The sequence below is a fragment of the Balaenoptera acutorostrata genome, chromosome 10 (assembly GCF_949987535.1).
Source record: "Balaenoptera acutorostrata chromosome 10, mBalAcu1.1, whole genome shotgun sequence".
Taxonomy (NCBI): Eukaryota; Metazoa; Chordata; class Mammalia; order Artiodactyla; family Balaenopteridae; genus Balaenoptera; species Balaenoptera acutorostrata.
This window is the reverse complement of record NC_080073.1, coordinates 83,508,019-83,528,316: the sequence shown is the minus strand read 5'-3', so window position 1 is coordinate 83,528,316 and position 20,298 is coordinate 83,508,019. Positions and strand designations below refer to the sequence as shown.

At 46.9% G+C, this 20,298-nt stretch overlaps 2 protein-coding genes across 2 annotated transcripts; one reads left to right on the top strand and one right to left on the bottom strand.

The window, feature by feature from the left end:
• The first annotated feature begins 3,927 nt into the window (after window positions 1-3,927).
• LST1 (leukocyte specific transcript 1) lies at window positions 3,928-5,585 on the top strand. Its single transcript, XM_007193973.1, has 4 exons — window positions 3,928-3,993; window positions 4,390-4,488; window positions 4,818-4,840; window positions 5,375-5,585. Exons 1-4 carry the CDS (start codon window positions 3,972-3,974, stop codon window positions 5,522-5,524), a joined length of 294 nt encoding a protein of 97 aa, XP_007194035.1. The 5' UTR covers window positions 3,928-3,971; the 3' UTR covers window positions 5,525-5,585.
• Window positions 5,586-6,116: 531 nt separating this feature from the next.
• Window positions 6,117-8,395, bottom strand: NCR3 (natural cytotoxicity triggering receptor 3). Its single transcript, XM_007193972.2, has 5 exons — window positions 8,325-8,395; window positions 8,137-8,193; window positions 6,573-6,917; window positions 6,295-6,402; window positions 6,117-6,163 (listed from the first exon to the last, which is right to left on the bottom strand). Exons 2-5 carry the CDS (start codon window positions 8,177-8,179, stop codon window positions 6,117-6,119), a joined length of 543 nt encoding a protein of 180 aa, XP_007194034.1. The 5' UTR covers window positions 8,180-8,193; window positions 8,325-8,395.
• Window positions 8,396-20,298: the final 11,903 nt, after the last annotated feature.

The following is a 20,298-nucleotide window of genomic DNA, read 5'->3' as shown; positions in this document are numbered from 1 at the left end:
AGAGACAGGCTTTCAGGGTAGAGCTGGAGGGGGCCTTAGAGATCTTCTAACTCAGTGGGAAGGGAAACTGAGGCCCAGAGAGGGAAACTAGCTTGCAGAAAGTCAGGCAGCTACAATGAGAACACAGAACTCCAGATAGCTAGTGTGGTCTGCATTCTTCTTTTTTTTTAAATTAATTGATTAATTTATTTTTTTATTTTGGCTGCACTGGGTCTTCGTTGCTGCGCACGGGCTTTCTCTAGTTGCAGCGAGCAGGAACTACTCTTCGTTGCGGTGCACGGGCTTCTCATTGCAGTGGCTTCTCTTGTTGCGGAGCACGGGATCTAGGCACGCGGGCTTCAGTAGTTGTGGCACACGGGCTCGCAGGCTCTAGAACGCAGGCTCAGTAGTTGTGGCACACAGGCTTAGTTGCTCCGCGGCATGTGGGATCTTCGCGGACCAGGAATTGAACCCGTGTCCCCTTCATTGGCAGGTGGATTCTTAACCACCATGCCACCAGGGAAGTCCCTGGTCTGCATTCTTCTGCACCCCAGAGGTGGGTGCTGGAGGGAGGGCTGCATCCATATCCCTGAGGTCAAGGGCTGGAATAGGAGGACGAGAACTGGAATCTTCAGGGATGGATGTCTAGGTTCCTAAGAAGAACCTGTCCCCACATTGGACTGACCTCCTCCTCCCATTCCCTTGCTCCCTCCAAGCCCCCAGAGCTAGGTGAGAAAGGTAGAGTTAAGCCAATCCACGGTGATGGCAGCTGAAGGGGGCCTCAGCCTCACCACTGACTATTGACTCACTGAGGAGGAATGGAAATAGAGCATTACCTCCCTTGCTACACAGAGTGTAGACAGGAGAGCGATGAGGCATCCACCCCCAAAGAGCTTCACAGTCTAGAATGAGCTCCATCCATTTAGTAGATGCTGACTAAGTGTTAAGTGAAGAAAGGACAAAAGGATGAATGAGTAAGCGAAACAAAGCAGTAAGGACCAAATGAATGGTATAGTAGGCAGAGCAGTAGGAGTTGAAGGGAGGAAAAACCAGGTCAAGAAAGTTGGAGGTGGTCCCAGATCACTTCCCCTTCTTGATAACTCTGTGTGTTCAGGTAATAATAATAATAATAACAACATAGCTAATATCCAGATAGCATTTGGTATGTGCCTGTCACTAATCTACACACTTTATATATAATAATGCTCTTTCTTTCTTCCTTCCTTTTTCTTTCTTTCCTTCCTTCCTTCTTTCGTTCTTTCTTTCTTTCTTTCTTTCTTCCTTCCTTCCTTCCTTCCTTCCTTCCTTCCTTTCTTTTTGGCCACACGGCGCAGCATGCGGGATCTTATTTCCCCAACCAGAGATCAAACCCGTGCCCCCTGCAGTGGAAGCGTGGATTCTTAACCACTGGACCTCCAGGGAAGTCCTATAATAATGCTTTTAATCCTGATAAAAATTCTAAGAGTGGGACTTCCCTGGTGGCACAGTGGTTAAGAATCACGGGCTCCACAGCAAGAGAAGCCACCGTATTGAGAAGCCGGCGCACCGCAACGAAGAGTAGCCCCCACTCGCCGCAACCAGAGAAAGCCTGAGCGCAGCAATGGAGACCCAACGCAGCCAAAAATAAATAAATAAAATAAATAAATTTATTTAAAAAACCCCCAAAAAACTCTAAGAGGTAACTGAGGCACAGAGAAGTTAAAGAACTTGTGGAAGGTCACACAGTAGTAGCAGAGACAGGATTTGAATGCAGGCAGTCTGGCTCCATACCGTTAACCACAAGACAGTTTAAAAAGTGAGCACTGACTTCAGATTTGTCCATTTCAGGGTATGTAAATCTTACCTTCCTCACTCCCCCCAAAAAAGAATAGGGAAACAAATACTGAACTTGAGTCAATGATAAGCATGGTAAAGGGTTTAGAGGTAAAATGTACTGAGGTTTGCAACTTTGAAAGGTATCAAAAAATGGGATGGATTGATAGATATATGATAAAGCAAATATATAGAAGAATATTAATTGTAGAATCTAGGTGGTAGGGATAGGTTCACTGTACAATTCTTTCAATTTTTTTCTGTTTGAATGTTTTAATAATAAAACATTTTGAAACAATATTTTCCTACTGTCCTGCATGGGAACACTGTGGATGGGGGAAGGGAAGGAAGTAGCAGAAAATTTCTCGATCTGGAGAAGGAAATGCAAATGCTTATGGGCCCAGGCACCAGATCTCCTCTTCAGTCCTTGCTTCCACATGAGCTCTCACGTCTTCACCCTCCTCAAGGACTAGGTGTGCCATCCTCCAGCAGTTATCTCCCTCTCCATCACAGTGCCACTATGAGGCCTTCATCCAGGTCCTTGGACTACCACCCTTACTTTTGTGCTCAATATCAGAATGCTGCTCCCTGCAGGAAGGCCATCTGGATTGCCCACACCTCTTCTCCCAACACCAACTTGTCATCAATTTTCTGTCCTAGCTCTATCAGCAGTGCTCATGTCGATCTAGTCTGGCTGTCTCTGACTCTCCTGTTTGTTAATCAGTCAGCCAAGTGCCCTGTTAGATACAGCCCCAGAATACCAGGAGAGTTACCCAAATCCACCAGAACTCCCAGTCTGCCTTGGGAGCTGGAGTGTGTGTCCACACATACCAGGATCATGAGCTCTCAGCGACACAGTGTAATTGGGAAAAGTGAATCAGGGAAGGCACCTAGAAGGTATATGATCACTGATGACTTGCAGGATCAATAGGATGGCTGGAGCTGACAGGGATCACAGGCTGAATTATAGTCCTAGGAGTCTGAAAGGAAAAGATGTTGTAACCCTAACCCTCAAAGCCTAACTTCCTCTCCTAACAATGCTAGGAGGCACCCAGGCTGGGGGAGAAGTTAAACCAGAGGAGGGGCAGGAATGTCTGAGGTGGCAACACTTTACCCAGGCAGCTCCGGTCAGTCTGGAGTCTGGCCACAGACTCTAGGTAAGCCGGGCGAGAGCAGGGAACCCGCATGAAGGAAACCCAGGGAGGGGACAGTCACCCCGAGAGTGAGGTGAGTCTAAGATGAAGGAAGGGAGAATATGGCTTTGAGGTTCTCTGGGCCCTGAGGGAATCCTCTGTCTGGCCTCTGTCTGTGCTCCTCAAAGAAATTTAAACAATCCACTTCTGCCGCCGCTCCCCGTCATGGCCACCGCAGGCCCTCCTCCCCACCTTCCACCCCCCACATCCCAGCCTTCCTCTTGAACCCAGGATGGTCTCAGTTTCCACACCCTGGTCACCGCATCTGGCTCTGGATGAAGTCAGCAGCCCCCTCTTTGCCCTCAAACAGGAACCAGTGGTTGTAGGGCAGGAAGTGCCTGAGGGGAAGTTATGGGCCCCAGACGCTCCTCCATGTCCCACTTCAGCCCCAGCAGTATCTGCCCAAGGGAAGCGGCTCTCCACACCAGCCAAGTGGGGGCCCCCCTTTCCTGAGTTGCTCTGGGGCTGAGGGAGCGGCCGTAGCTGCCAGGTGGCGCTGGACACCACCTTCCCTATTTTCCCACCCGTCCCCACACACCCTCCGGACCCCAGCTCCTGCCTCAGCCCCCTCACCGGAAACTAGAACTATCCGGTGCTGGAGAGGCCCCTATGAACCAGTTGGTCAGCCTAGGGTCGGAGAAACAGAGTGGGCTCTGGAGCTGGACAGAGCTGGCCTTGAACCCCAGCTCTGCCACTTCTGGGCTGGACGTCCTTGTCGGAGTCCAGCCTCGAGTCTCAGGTCCTTCACCAAGGAAATGGGCACCATAATACCCTACATTGTTATGGGGATTAGCGGTGACAAATAGAAAGAGCCCAGTTCAGGGTTGGCACATAGCTAAGGCTCCTCAGTCTGGGAAACGATTGTAACAGAGGCCCCGGACTTTACAGATGAGGAACTTGGGGCACGTGACTCACCCCAGGCCATTTAGCCTGGAAGAGCAGCGCTAGGTTTCCCAACCTGCAGGCTAGTCTTCAGTCCCCAACCTAATGAAAGCTTGTGAGGCAAACGGTAAGGTAACCCTCTGCCCAGGGAGGGTTGTGGTGCACAGGGAACAGTGGATAAAAAGCCGTGTGTGCGCGGGTCGTGGGTAGGTGGCCAGGGTCTCTCGGGGCCAGCCAGTGCAGGGGACAAGGGACTTCATGGGGAGGCCCAGAGAGGGCAGCAGTGGTGGTGGGAGGTTTCTGAGGGGTGAGTGGTCTCGGGGACGAGCAAGGTCACTGATGAGGGATGGCCACCTCTGGGAGGAGGTGACGGAACACAGTCTGGGGTGAAGAACCTCTGAGAGAATGATTTTCTGCCTCTAAAACTGTTGGAGAAAGGAGCTGAGATCCCCGACCAATGAGGAGGATGGGGTAAGCTGAAGAGAGAAATGGGCCCTCTGACACTCACCCCTTTTCCCTGCAGGGATATGCCCTTACCTATATGGGGGCCTAGGGCTGGGGGTGCTCCTGCCCCTCGCTGTGGTCGTTCTGTCCATCTGCCTGTGTCGGCTCCGTGGGAGAGGTGAGCCCCACCCTCACCTCCCTCGTACCCCCTCGCCCCTCACCCCCAGGCAGCACCCTGTGCCGCCCAACACACACCCTTTCCTACTGTGCTCCCAGACGCCCCCATCAACCCTGACTCGCCCCTCCTGCCTGAGGAAGGGGGCAGAAGTTGGGTGGGAGAGGGGAGGGGAGAGTGTCCAAAGAGAGAGACCTTGGCTTTTGGCTGTGGGAACCACAGGGAGGTTGACAAGTGAGGAAACACCTGCTGAGGGGGGGTAGTGAGCGAGGAGGGCTGGGAGGTGGCACAAGGGAGGCAAGGGCCGAGCTGAGCTTCTTCTTTTCTTCCAGTGAGGAGGCTGGAGAGGAGCTGGGTGAGTCTGGGGCAGGGAAGTGTGTGATGGGGCAACAAGAGGGGGCTGAGGTCGGGGGGCAGGAGAAGAGGGAGAAACAGGAGCAGGAGAGACAGAGAGACAGAGGAAGTAAGAGAGAAGCAGAAAGAGGGAAATAAGGGATGAGAAGAAGAGAGGAAAGGAAAGGAGTAGAGATGGAAAGAAGAAATAAGACAGAAAGGAGAGAGAGGGGAAGAAATGAGGGAGATAGGGACAAAGTGAGAGGGAAAAATCAGAGAGAGAATGAGAGAGACACAGGGAAAACGAGAGAAATCAAGAGAAAAAGTAAGAGAAGGAGATTAAGAGTGATAGAGGGGGAGAGTGAGAGAGTAAGAGAGACACAAAGAGAAAAGGACAAGAGAGAGAGACAGAAAGAGAGAGAGAGGGAGAGAGCGCGGAAATAGAGGCAATGAGGTAAGAAAGTGGGGCGGGGGGGGCAGCAAGAACTCAGAGGGGAGTGTCAGGGGAGGGAGGCTCCTGGGGACCTCCTGTCAGCACCCTCCGCCCCGGCCCCAGGCCCAGCTCTCGAAACAGGAGCCCCACTATGCGTCCCTGCTGAGGCTGCCTGAACGGGAGGGACCTGGCCCCGGCAACCAAGAAAGGGAAGGCAGCAAGGAGGACCCCAGCACGGACTACGCCTGCATTGCCAAGAACAAACCCATCTGAGCACCTCCAGACGCCTCGTCCAACCCAGGCGGGTGGTCAGGGCCATCCTGTGGTTCACCCAGTAAAGACCATGGTCTCACCACCCTCTGTGTCTCAGGCTTCTCCATCCACCTCAAGCCCCAGCTCAACAGGGCCACCATCAAAACCTAAGCAACTTACTCTCCCACCCATTCTTACCCACCTGGGATTCACTGGGTGAAAAAGAGTGTTTAGGGACCCAAGCTCCCCTGAAGGTCAGAAAAGAGCATTTGTCTGTGGGCCATTGAGAAGTAGAACTAATCATGTCTGATATTCCACTTTTCTCAGAACAAAGGGCCTTAGCCTCCTGGGTGGGAGAAGGAGGTGTGTTGAGTCTCAGGATGATGGTGGGAGGGGACTCTAGGCACAATCCTGGGAAGCTCCCTCCTTGGACCTTTCCAGACCAGACTTGGTAGAAGGGAGAGTAAGAGTTGGGAGAACCCAGAACAGGGCACATTGGGGCATCTAGAGATAGAGCAGGAAATACACAAAAGGAGTTAATGGTGGGGCAGAGAGGGATTTATTGGGGGGGTCTCTTGAAGAACTTGGGATCACTGGGGTCTGAAATCACTCATCAGAGGCCATCCAAGGAGTGGCAGTGTGTTCCCATGTGACAGTGGCCTGGTGGAGAGGCCACAGGAGTAGCTCAGTGCTGCAGCCCTCCTTCTCTTCTTGGTCTCTGTCTCCGCCTGCTCCAGCCCTCTCAGTGCCCCTCCCATCTCTGCGCCCATTGTCCCGGCTCCACTACTCACATTTGCCCTGGTAATAGATGGTGCTGCCCATGGCCACTGAGAGAAAGCTGAAGGCATAGAACCCAGCCCGAAGGAGGAAGACTGTGCCGGCCGCTAGCTGAGGAGGTCCTGCATGTGGGCGGGGATGGGGAGGGGGAGAAGGGCTTAGGAAAGGAGACCCTGGGAAGGAGCGTGCACAGGCTTAGGGAGGACAGCGGGCCTCAGGGAAGGACTCTCAACTCGACTACCAGGGAGAGTGGGGCCTCCGGCCAAGGAGGCACAGCTTCCCAGCACCTCACCTTTCTCCACCACCAGCAGAGTCCCATTCCCTGTTCCGACACCCAGGCCCAGCACCTCCACCCTGCACACGTAGATTCCGGCGTCACGGGCTCGGGTGTCCCAGATGTGCAGCTCAGCCTGGTGGTCACAGAGGAAGCGGGAAGAGGGAAGAGGGGCCAGGCGGCCCCTGAACTCTGAGGTCTCATTCCTCACCTCCTTCCCCGGGGCCACTTTGTCCTGGTACCACGTGACAGAACCAATGGCCAATTTCCCTTGGCTGGCATTGAAGGAACAGGGCAGGAAGGCAGGGGTGCCCTCCTGGGTACGGATCTCAGGGGGCTGGGACACCCAGAGAGCACAGGATCCTGGGGACAGAGAGAAGACCCAGAGAAACGCCTCCCCAATTACTCCGAAGAGAAAGGACAAGAGAGCTTGCAGTAGACTATCCCTGCTGTACCCCACCCACAGAGGGCCCAGAGGGATGAGCACTTTAGATGTCTCATTAATCCTTTCCTCTTTACCAATCTAATTTCTTAACATTGCTTATTAAATTGTTTTTCAAATTCTTTCCCATACCAACTCTCACCCTCACCCTCTCCCATCATTCTCCAGTTCCGTTCACTAGTAACATTTTGCTGAAATTTAACTTGTCACAGTGAAAGTGAAGCTCATTCATGAATGTGGCTGCCTAGTTAACTAATAGCATTAATTATATTATTCCAGGTATTATCTTAGTACTAATAGCATTCTGTAGCATACCATCCTTGCTACTTTGGTTTTTTTTTTGTTAAAGAGCATTAACTAATTAAATCTCCAGGTGAAGACATGGCTATAATTGCTTGGGATCCCTATTTAACTTACCTAAATTGATGAATTAAACCAATTATTAAAATTCTTGATTAAATTCTCTAGTTAATGAAATTTACTAATCATTCTTCTATTTCAGTGATTCTCAAACTTGAGAGCACGTTGGAATCACCTGGAGGGCTTGTTAAAACAGATTCCCAGGCTCCACTCCCAGAATTTTTTATTCAGTGGATCTGGAGTGGGTCCTGAGAATTTGCCCTAGGTCCCCGCTGATGCTGATGCTGGTCTGGAATCCACACTGCCTTTAGTTAATGAATATGTCTGACAATTAAAATCAGTTTCATTAAGAAACTTAACTTAGATTTAACTAGATCTCCTAAACTCCTAATTATATCTAGACCCTAGATAATAAGCCTTGTTTAATAAGTTTATTAAACTCATCGAATTAAAACTGACCCCTTAAAAAGATTTGACCCCTTCCTTCAAGCCCTTCCTTCCTTCAAGCCCTTTTTTTACTGGTTCTTTAAACTTTATCTTGTTAGGAACGTGGCTGGGAAGGAAGAGTTCTGGGATGGAAGCTGGAGAATGACCTTCCCAGCTGGTGACAGGGAGGGAACTGCGAACTGGGGAAGCCCACTGGGTATCAGCTTTATGGAAGGACCCCCTGCTTTCAGCCCCCACCCAGTCTGCTCCCCCGGGACATCTATGTCCAGCCTCCCCCATCCTCCATCCTCCCAGCCCCACACCCCTCAGGGTCCTGGGAGAAACCCCTGTCACCTGGATGGACCGTGATGAAGATGAGCAACAGCATCCGGGCCATGTTGAAGGGTGTTCCTGTTGACGAGGGGGACATGAGCAGTGAGGTCTGGGTGGAGGAAAACAACCCACTAGTTTTGACCAGGACTTTGGTCACTGGATGGGGGTGGGGAGCTTCCTGTGACACACAGGACTCACACATCACTTACAAAGGACCTCAACTCCCTAGGGCCTCAGGCATCAGATGCACACCTCCCTGAGGAAAGAAGATGCTGCTGACGGTGATATCTGGGTCGTTAGGAGGTGGGGGCAGCATGTGGGCATGTTGCCTAAGTGTTTGAGGGGGAGGGTGGGGCTTAGATGGCCGGTAATGCTAGGGTGGGTGGGTGGACGGGTGAGACCAGGATGTGGTTCCCCTATTTTTTGAGGTTCAAGAAGACCAACCCTTTACCAAGAATTAGCCTCCAAGAGCCTTTCTGGGCTCAGAGGTAACCTACTTCCCCTCCCCTTGGCTCAGTAGTGCCCAGGTCCACCCCATCTATTCCCTTCCTTCGAGTCCAGCCCTCCCCCAGGGCTGCTCTAGAAATTCTATAAGTGAGAGGATTAGCAGAAGTCAGCTGATTGGTGGCGGCAGGGAGTTGCCAGGGACTTTGTCTGGAAGCTGCATTTGCGTAGCACTCACCCTGTTTCACTTAGGATGTGTTGACTTGGGTGGATTGGCAGAGTGAGTGCCACTGATGGGGAAGTTTGGATTCATTCACATTCAGATCCCTGTTAAAGGAATACACCTCTTGCAGAGGTCTGCTTTACCAGGTGTGTTCTGCACAGATTTATCACCCACTGGTCAATTCACTCATTTTTTATTTTATTCATTATTTAGCTAACATTGAGAAATCACAATTGCCTCCATTACATGAAATGCATTTTGACAGACCCAAATGAAATACACATTATGTTACACCATTATGTTACACGTAACTCCCAGGTTATGCAGGGATTAGTACAAGAGTATGCAACACACTCTTGCATACGTATTACACACCTACATGAGATAACACAGCACAGAGAATAGAGGATGATGTGTAATATGCTGGGTGAAGCCCGCCCAGCCCTCGCCACACATTTTCCCTCTGGCTCCTTTTATATCAGTACATATTCTTTCTTTCTGTCCGAGTTTCTCGCTGTTTTCACAATACAGCCATAGATCGTGCAGTCCTAATCTCCACTGCAGTGATCTGGAGCATTTTTGGAGAAGTAGTAATTTTATGGTTAAGAATGCTGGCTTGAAGTCAGGCTGTGATCAGCTCCCCTACAAACTAGTTACATAATCTTGAACAAATTATTGAACCTCTCTGAACCACCTAGACAAGCATGGTACCTCACAATCTGGGAAGGACTGACTCAGCCATTCTCTTTTAGTGGAGTGGCTGCCTCCTCAGGGCCATCTAACCACAGGGTGTGGAAATGAGGTGCCATGGCAAGGCAAGGGCTGCCCCCTGGTGGTCACAGAGAAGAGGGAGGCCTGAGGCACCAATATGTGGCTTTTCTCAACTGGGCCTTAATTCCAGCTTCTGCCCTGTCCCTTACCTTGCCTTGTCCTATCAACGCCCCATCCCCATCCCCAAAGGGTCAATGTGGAGCAAACTGTCTCTTGTACTCAACTGTGAGAACCCCATGGTTTGGGGAGGGAGGGAAGATCACCACCAGTGGAGTGGGGGTGAGGGGCTGGAATGGGCAACTGGCCTGAGGATAAAACTCCATATTTCACAGGGCATATAATTAATCACATGGCACTACTCCATGTCCCAGGGCAATGCAGCTTAGAAGCCAAGTCAACGTAAATAGGAATCATGGTTCCCCTACTTACATATCTGTAAAATGGGAGTAGCGTCTGTCAGTTTGCAGACTCCACTGTAGTGGAGGGTCAGTGTGTGTTAGGCTTTATCTCCTCCCCAGTCCTGGGCTAGAATGACCAAGATTATAGCTGGGCCTGAACTCAAAGGTGTTTTGCTCTTTCAACCTCTTTTGTCCACCTAAGATTTCCAATATCCAAAACTGTTGTGGATTATGAAGACAGTACTTGGCATTTTTTAAAGTCCATCTAGAATAAATCCTGGTGTATGTGTGGATTCAAGGACCCTTTCAATAAATCTGAGACCCTCTAGGGAACTTTAACCTGTGGGATGGGAACTGCTGTGCTAATCCGCTCAGCAAACTCAAGGATGTAACTTTTCAAAAGAAACTTTTACCAGGTACTCAAGAAGAAGGGCAACAAGTAGGAAAGTTGTGAAATGGATGTACACACGTCTCTGGTCTGATTGCTTTAACATCCAGCTGTGGGCTGCCTTGAGGGTGGTCAGGGCCAACAAACTCCCAACTTAGAGCTTAGAGCAGGAAAAGGAGTGAAAAAAACAGAAGAGATTCTGGAATCCCAGCACAAGTGATCCCATCTCACCTGGTGTTTCCTCCTCTATGTGTTGGCAAGGGTGAGACTTGGGTGACTTCTCCTACAGCTGAGTCCTTATAAATATTTTTCAACTAATTAACGGTTCTCAGGCTATACTTTCACCCTCTGACCATGACTCCTCTGAGGTTCACCCCACCTCCTTTGGCCTCTCCTTCTTGCTGTCATTGTCCAACTCCCTCACATTCACCAAGAGCAGACGCCCGACTCTCCAGCTTCCTCTCTATTTCAATCTCTGCCATCTCTCTGGAAGATTTAATGTCCATGTATACGACATTATATACAGATGTAAATATATATATATATATATATATATATATAGTAAAGTACATAGATCTTAAGTGTACAGTTTGATGACCTCTGGCAAATATATACACCCATGTAAACAACACTGCAATTGAGATACAGATCATTTCCACCACCCCAGGAAACTCTCCTATGCCCCTCTTTGGTCAATCCCCTCCCGCTCCCAGGAGCAACTACTGATTTATACCCCTATAGATTAGTTTAATCTGTTCTTGAACTTCATACAAATGGAATCATATAGTATACACTACTGTATCTGGCTTCCTTCATTCTGCATAATGTCTGTGAAATTCATCTATGTTGTTCCAGGTGTCAGTGGCTTGTTCCTTTTTGTTGCTGAGTGGTATTTCATTATATGGATGTACCACAGTTTGTTTATCCATTCACCTGATGGTATACAATTGGATTATTTCTATTGGTTTGATATTATGAGTACATCTCCTATGAGCATTCTTGCACACAACTTGCAAATTACTTTTTTTTTTAAGTGTATTTTTTTTAAGGTCTTTTTTTAAAATTAATTAATTAATTATTTTATTTATTTATTTATTTATTTATTTATGGCTGTGTTGGGTCTTCGTTTCTGTGCGAGGGCTTTCTCTAGTTGCGGCAAGTGGGGGCCACTCTTCATCGCGGTGCGCGGGCCTCTCACTATCGTGGCCTCTCTTGTTGCGGAGCACAGGCTCCAGATGCGCAGGCTCAGCAATCGTGGCTCACGGGCCTAGTCGCTCTGCGGCATGTGGGATCTTCCCAGACCAGGGCTCAAACCCGTGTCACCTGCATTGGCAGGCAGATTCTTAACCACTGTGCCACCAGGGAAGCCTGCAAATTACTTTTAAATACACTAATTTCACAGTTCCTTCACCTTGTCCACTCCATCCATCACCTTGACTCTACATGACCTATACCTTGGATCTTTTCTCCATCTTACCTCTTCTTTCACAGGGACATAAAAGCAATCAGACCTGAGTCCCTCCCAACTCCTGTACCCTCCACATGTGCTTTCACACCATTCTCCTGTTGGAAGACTTCCGGGATGTTTCTCTTACTTTCATTCAACTGAGCATATACTATGGGCTTACCTAGGCAATTCTGTCATAGCCACAGTTTTGTGTTTTTTAAAATAAATACATTTATGTATGTATGTATGTATGTATGCATGCATGTATTTTTGGCTGCGTTGGGTCTTCGTTGCTGTGCGGGCTTTCACTAGTTGCGGTGAGCGGGGGCTACTCTTCATTGTGGTGCACGGGCTTCTCATTGCGGTGGCCTCTCTTGTTGCAGACCACCGGCTCTAGGTGTGCAGGTTTCAGTAGTTGTGGCACGCGGGCTCAGTAGTTGTGACTCGCAGGCTCTAGAGCGCAGGCTCAGTAGTTGTGGCGCACAGGCTTAGTTGCTCCGCAGCATGTGGGATCTTCCCGGACCAGGGCTCGAACCCATGTCCCCTGCATTGGCAGATGGATTCTTAACCACTGCACCACCAGGGAAGTCCATAGCCACAGTTTTAACTACTGCTAGTCTCTGTCGAGTCCCCAGTCTATATCTCCATCTAAATTTGTACCTTTACCTCAGGCCTCTTTCTGAGATCTGAGTCCAGATTATCTAACTTCCCTCTAGACATCTCCCCCAGAATGTTCCACAGGCATTTCAAAATCATCAGTGTCTACCCAAACCAGGTCAGCCTTCTATATTCCACACCCCAGTGAATGGAAACAATCTACCCAGTCACTCAAAGCAAAATCCTGGGACTTATCCTATTCTGCCTTCTCCCTCCATTCCCCCATCCAAACAAACTCCAAGTGCTATCCATTCTGCCTCTGAGATATCTAAGTATCTTTCTCTGCCTTTTGATTCTCACTGCTAGTTAAGGCCCTCATCATCTCAGGATGAAACTAGGACAATTGCTTCTCCGATGGATAGTGGGTTTCTTCTCAATATCCATTCCACGCCTCCCTATCTGAGCATCAGGGCTCATCCATCTATTCAACTATGCCTTTACTGAGTGCCTTCCATGTGCTAGACATCCTATCTTCATCTTCTCTGATCTCTCTTTCCCTTACCTCTCTCCTTATCTCTCATATATCTCTGTCCACAACTCTATTTTTTGTCTCACCATCTTTATTAATATGACTTGTTTCTTCCCTATCTTTCTATCTACATGCTGCATCTCTCTAAACATCTCACACACACATGCACACACACATCCATGTACACAGGCTAATGTGCACGCGCACGCAAACGTCTGCTTATTCACTAATTCATTCATTCAACAAATATTTAGTGAGCACCTTCCATGTAACAGACACCCTCTCTCTCCATATTTCTCTTTCTCTTCCCCCATCTGTCTCCACATCTCTTTCTGCTTTCCCATCTTTCTCCACATTATCCCTCCCACCCTTCCCCATCAGGACACCTCTTTCCCCCACCCCATCTCTCACCCTCTTTCTCCCCCATTTCTCTTTGAGTGGGAGAATGAGCCAAGGCTGGCAAAGTGCTCTCCTTTTCCTCTGGGGACTGATCACCCCACCCCCACCCCACTGAGAAGCCTTCCCTAACTCTGCCAGGCTGGCTGGCTGGGACCACTCCTGGGTGGTCCTGGGTGCCCACGGACACTCTGTGCAAGGATCCTTTTTTTAAAAAAAATTTAATCTACAATATTAGAGGAAGACTTTAACTCACATCTCTCAGAAACTGATAAATCAAACAAGCACATAATTACTAAAGATATAAAAGAGTAAAAGCAGACAATTAAGAAGCTTGATGTAATGGGATTATGTAGAATATTAGAATAATTAGAAAATATCCATTGTTTTCAGGTACACAGATAGACGTTTAGAAAAAATAATCAAAATCATTTAGAACACAATTGCTGACCAAAATCCATGACAGTGTAAAAGAATAACAAAGAATATTTATCATACATTTGGAAAATTTAAAAATGCATTTCTAATGTATTTGTAAACTTTTAAAATTATTTATTTATTTATTTATATTTATTTTGGCTGCGCCAGGTCTTAGTTGCGGTGCGGGATCTTCATTGCAGCATGCAGATCTTTAGCAGCGACATGCATGTGGGATCTAGTTCCCTGACCACGGATTGAACCCAGGCCCCCTACATTGGGAGCACGGAGTCCTGCCCACTGGACCACTAGGGAAGTCCCTGTATTTGTAAACTTTAAAAACTTACTTCTATATAATTCAAATGTTAAAAGAAAATATAATGGAATTTAAAATATTTTGAACTGGGAATTTCCTGGCGGTCCAGCAGTTAGGACTCGGCGGGGTCTGGTTCAGGGAACTAAGATCCCACAAGCCACTCGGCATGGCCAAAAAAAAAAAAAATTTTTTTTTTGAACTGAATGACAGTGAAAACACTGCCTAACTAAACTGTGGGATGTAGCTAAAACAATTCATGGAAGAAAGTAAATGTGAGGATTAGGAAAGAAAGTTTGAAAATCAATGAGTTGAACAGACGTTTCAAGAAATTAGAAAAAGTGCACAGAGTATCCCCCAAAATTTAGGAAGAAGATAATAAAGATACTTTTAGAAATTAATGAACTAGAAAACAAAGAAATAATAGAGCAGAAAACAAATACATATTTACAGAGACTACTTATATTAAAAATCTCTGACCAGATTGGTAAAACAGAAAAAGAAAAGGCATACACATACACACAAAAAAAGTAATTTATAGGGAATGTAATGTCTGATACATTAGATATGTAGATTGCAAACTTTGATAAGATGAATAATTTTCTAGAAAAATATATGACCAAAACTGACTCAAGAAAAAATTAGCAGCCTGATATACCTATAACCATTAAAGAAATTGAATCAGATGTTCAAAATTTAAGCACCAAAAACATCATCAAGCCCAGATAGTTATGAAATCTTCAAAACAGAGATCATTCCAGTCATATAAAAATTATTCTAGGGACTTCCCTGGTGGTGCAGTGGTTAAGAATCTGCCTGCCAATGCAGAGGACATGGGTTCGATCCCTGGTCCGGGAAGATCCCGCATGCCGAGGAGTAAATAAGCCTGTGCACCACGACTACTGAGCCTGCGTGCTGCCACTACTGAAGCCCTCAGACCTAGAGCCCGTGCTCCGCAACAAGAGAAGCCACCGCAATGAGAAGCCCACGCACCACAACAAAGAGTAGCCCCTGCTCACCACAACTAGAGAAAAAGCTCCTGCGCAGCATTGAAGACCCAACGCAGCACCCCCCGCCAAAAAAAAATTATTCTAGTGGTCAGAAAACAGGAAAAGTTTCTCAACTTACTTCACGAGAGTAATATAACCTTGCTACAAAAGCCAGGCAAGGACAATTTTTTTTTAATAAATAATTTTTAAAAACCAGTTTTATTAAAGTATACTTTACATATAATCAAAGAACCAATTTTAAGTGTACATTTTGATAAGTTTTGACAAATGATAGTGTAAGCACTATCACAATCAAGGTATAAAAGATATTATTACCCTAAAAAGTTCCACTGTGTCCCTTCCCAGGCAACCACTGATCCTCTTTCTGTCACTCTAGATGATTTGTCTTTCTAAACTTCCACATAAGTGGAATCAAACAGTATGTATCCTTTTGCATCTTGCTTTTTTTGCTCAGCATGTTTTTTGAGATTCATCCATGTTGTTGCATGTGTCAGTAGTTAATTCCTTCTTATTGATGAGTAGTATTCCATTGTGTGGATGTACCATAATTTGTTTATCCATTTACCTGTTGATGGATATTTGTGCTATTTCCAATCTTTTAAAAGATATTATGAATAGAGCTGCCATGAACATTTTGTATATGAATCGTTGTGTGGACATACGTTTTCCTTTCTTTGGGGTAAATATCTAAGAGTAAAATGGCTGAGTCTTATGGTAATTCTATGTTAACGTTTTTGTTTTTGTTTTTGTTTTTTTTTATTTTTGGCTGTGTTGGGTCTTCGTTTCTGTGCGAGGGCTTTCTCTAGTTGCGGCGAGCAGGGGCCACTCTTCATCGCGGTGCGTGGGCCTCTCACTATCGCGGCCTCTCTTGTTGCGGAGCACAGGCTCCAGACGCGCAGGCTCAGTCGTTGTGGCTCACGGGCCCAGTTGCTCCACGGCATGTGGGATCCTCCCAGACCAGGGCTCGAACCCGTGTCCCCTGCATTGGCAGGCGGATTCTCAACCGCTGCACCACCAAGGAAGCCCTATGTTTATGTTTATAATGAAGTACCAAACCATTTTCCAGAGTCGCTGTAACATTTGACATTCCCACCAGCAGTGTATGAGAGTTCCAGTTGCTCCACACCCTTGTCAGCACTTGGTATTGTCAGTCTTTTTAATTTTAGCTGTTCTGACTGGTGCCTAGTAGCACTCTGTTTTCTTTTAGTTTTTTTTTTTTTAATTATTTATTTATTTATTTATTTATTTTTGGCTGCACTGGGTCTTCGTTGCTGCGTGCGAGCTTTCTCTAGTTGCTGTGAGCAGGGGCTACTCTTCGTTGTGGTGCATGGGCTTCTCATTGTGGTGGCTTCTCTTGTTGCAGAGCACAGGCTATAGGCACGTGGGCTTCAGTAGTTGTGGCATGTGGGCTCAGTAGTTGTGGTTTGCAGGCACTAGGGCACAGGCTCAGTAGTTGTGGTGCACGGGCTTAGTTGCCCTTGCAGCATGTGGGATCTTCCTGGAGCAGGGCTCAAACCTGTGTCCCCTGCATTGGCAGGTGGATTCTTAACCACTGCGCCACCAGGGAAGTCCCTTCTTTTAGATTTTTATCATGAAATATTTTCAGCATTTGAAATATTAATAGAGAATAATATAATGAATACCTATGTACCCAGTGCCTAGCTTTGTCAGATGTTAACATTTTTCACAATTGCTTCAGATCTAATTTCTTTTTATGCAGAGAGTCTATTGAGAATTCCACGTACTGCACAATCATATGTCTACATTATGTTTCAGGAGAGGATTTAGAGGCAAGGACAATTTGAGAAAGGAAGATTATAAAACAATTTCCCTCACGAACATAGATGCAAGAAAAAAAACTTAAAAATATTAGCAAACCTAAACCAGAATTGACTAAATAATGTAAAACTTAATCAGGAATTCCCTGGTGGTCCAGTGGTTAGGACTCCATGCTTCCACTGCAAGGGGCATGGGTTCGATCCCTGGTCAGGGAACTAAGATCCCGCATGCTGCACACCACGGCCAAAAAAAACAAAAACAAAAACAAAAAAACCTTAACCAAGCAATACCTAGTTTCCATTCATACAACTCAATGCATGAAGAGATGAGGGAGGAAAATTCATATGACCATCTCAATCAATACAATAAAAGCATTTTACAAAAGGTGTTTATGATAAACAACTACTCAAATTTTTAAAATAGAAAAAAAATCATTTCACAACAGTCATTTATGATTTTAAAAATTAGGACTGTATAACAAATGCCTCTCTTCTCCAGTGAAATTTAGTGTATGTTTTTGAAATGGCTTTGTCTTTTTTTTTTTTTTTTTTTGTATACATTTCCTCGTGTTCCTATTAGTACCCTCTGTTAACCATCATTTCTTGTGGGAGTATTTGGATTTCTGATATGTGGCCTTCCTTCACTGTTAAAAGGCTATGCTAAGTTTTGTTGTTTTTCAATTCATGATGGAATTTTGGGCCACAGTTTCCACCTGCTTTTGGCAATACATTTCTGGTGTGTTGTCATCTGTTGGAAAATTGTGTTCTTCTTCTTTACTTTTTTTTTCATAGTTAATTGAACAGATGCTTTGGTCATTTCTTTTTTTTTTTTTTAAATAAATTTATTTATTTATTTTATTTTTGGCTGCGTTGGGTCTTCGTTGCTGCACGCGGGCTTTCTCTAGTTGCAGCAAGCAGGGGCTACTCTTCGTTGCAGTGCACAGGCTTCTCCTTACTGTGGCTTCTCTTGTTGTGGAGCACAGGCTCTAGGAGCACAGGCTTCAGCAGTTGTGGCACACGGGCTCAGTAGTTGTGGCTCGCGGGCTCTAGAGTGCAGGCTCAGTAATTGTGGCACACGGGCTTAGTTGCTCCGCAGCATGTGGGATCTTCCCGGACCAGGGCTCATACCCGTGTCCCCTGCATTGGCAGGTGGATTCTTAACCACTGTGCCACCAGGGAAGCCCGGGTCATTTCTTTTTGTTACTCATTTTTTTAAAAAAGCTTATCAGTTTAGGGGTTTTTTTTAGTATTTATTTATTTATTTGGTTGCACCAGGTCTTAGTTGAGGCACGTGAGCTCCTTAGTTACGGCAGGCGGGCTCAGTTGCAGCTCGTGGGCTCCTTAGTTGTGGCATGCAAACTCTTAGTTGCGGTATGCATGTGGGATCTAGTTCCCTGACCAGGAATCGAATCCGGGCCCCCTGCATTGGGAGCGTGGAGTCCTATCCACTGCGCCACTGGGGAAGTTCCACTCATATTTAAATGAGCTAGATTTTTCTAAATTATTAACAGGAGGACGTTTGGTGGGGGGTCAGGATGGCTTTCCAGACTTACAAGTTCAAGGACTCCTCTTTTGCCATCACAATGGATTATTTCCTTAAATTTGGCACCCCTGTGTAGCCACTACCTCCTTGGCCTCTGAGAACCTCTCTCAGTTAAGTAAGCATTTACCCACAACCTTAGGCTTCTTTATTTCACAGGAGACCTCACAGGCTGCCATCTCCCAAGTGCACCTAAGGTGGTGCACTTAATATTAGGAGAATTTTGCTGCCACATCTGAGTCCCTTTGGCTGCTTTAAAACATTCTCTCGGGGCTTCCCTGGTGGCGCAGCGGTTGAGAGTCTGCCTGCCAATGCAGGGGACACGGGTTCGAGCCCTGGTCTGGGAGAATCCCACGTGCCGCGGAGCAACTAGGCCCGTGAGCCACAACTACTGAGCCTGCGCGTCTGGAGCCTGTGCTCCTCAACGGGAGAGGCCCGCGCACCGTGATGAAGAGTGGCCCCCGCTTGCCGCAACTGGAGAAAGCCCTCGCACAGAAACGAAGACCCAACACAGCCAAAAATAAATAAATAAATAAATAAATAAGTAAGTAAATAAATAAATAAATAAATAAACAAAACATTCTCTCTCCACCTTTACGGGTATTTGAATCTGTTCAGTCAGCACTGCCCTCAGCTTTTCTCTCCAGAGGTGAGGCCTTTCCTCCCAGGAAGGAATATTTGCTTTTTTTTTTTTTTTAGCAGTCACTGGGACCCTCCCTACTCCCCTGCTCTTCTCAGAGGCACTCCTGGGGAATGCCTGCTCAGTGGGGAATTTGGTCACACAGACACATAAATCGGAGTTTGTAGGTACTCTGTATCTCCTAGCTTCACTGAAAATGTAGCGCACGCGTGCACGTGTGTGTGTGTGTGTGTGTGTGTTTCCAATCCCTTTACAGGCGTCAAGAGGGGAAATTTAGAAATAAACGGCTGCCACATTTCCCTCAAAGCCCTACAAGGAGGCTTTTTAGAAAAGAAAAGACTTCTTGGCAAAAGCAATGTTGGTGAGTCGGTTATGGTTCTACAGAGCTGTCCCTTGTAGACTCAGAATCCTAACTTGTTTTCCCGCCTCAGGGAAAGCCTCTTGTTAACCAAGCCTCTGAGTCTGGTGCAAACACCAGGATGCCCTTTTGTTCATTTACAATAAGAAATAGAGCTGCAGCAGAGATCCGTTTCTTCCCAGCCCCCCACACTCCCCCCATACACACATGTACACTGTATCCATTCAGGTTCTCAAATTTGGTTCATTTGAGGAGACAGTTTTGTTTTGTTTTTTTAATTTGGCTGGGCTGGGTCTTAGTTGAAGCATTAGTTGCAGCACGCAGGATCTTTTTTTAGCTGCGGCATGCGGGATCTTTAGTTGTACCATGCGAACTCTTAGTTGCTGCATGTGGGATCTAGTTCCCTGACCAGGGATGGAACCCAGGCCCCCTGCATTGGGAGCACAGAGTCTTAGCCACTGGACCACCAGGGAAGTGCCCAGAGACAGTTTATTTACAAAGGTGTGGGTCAGGTATACGTGAATCACAAGGCATATTGTAACCCCGGCCCAAAGGGATGAGGGGAGGAGAGATTACAGCAGTGGTTTTTACTCATTTTGTGCCACAGATCTCTTCGGCATTCTGGTAAAGTGTAAAATAAAAAATATATAACAAAGTAAAACAATTACATTGAGCTCCAGTTATCAAAATACTAATAAAATATTGGGATAGAAAAAACCATGTACTTATTACCACATTAAAAGACAAGAGATTTAAAATAGAGGCAAGTTGGGACTTCCCTGGCGGTCCAGTGGGTAAGACTCCACACTCCCAATGCAGGGGGCCCGGGTTCCATCCCTGGTCAGGGAACTAGACCCCACATGCGCAATGAAAGATCCCGCGTGAGGCTTCCCTGGTGGCGCAGTGGTTGAGAATCTGCCTGCTAATGCAGGAG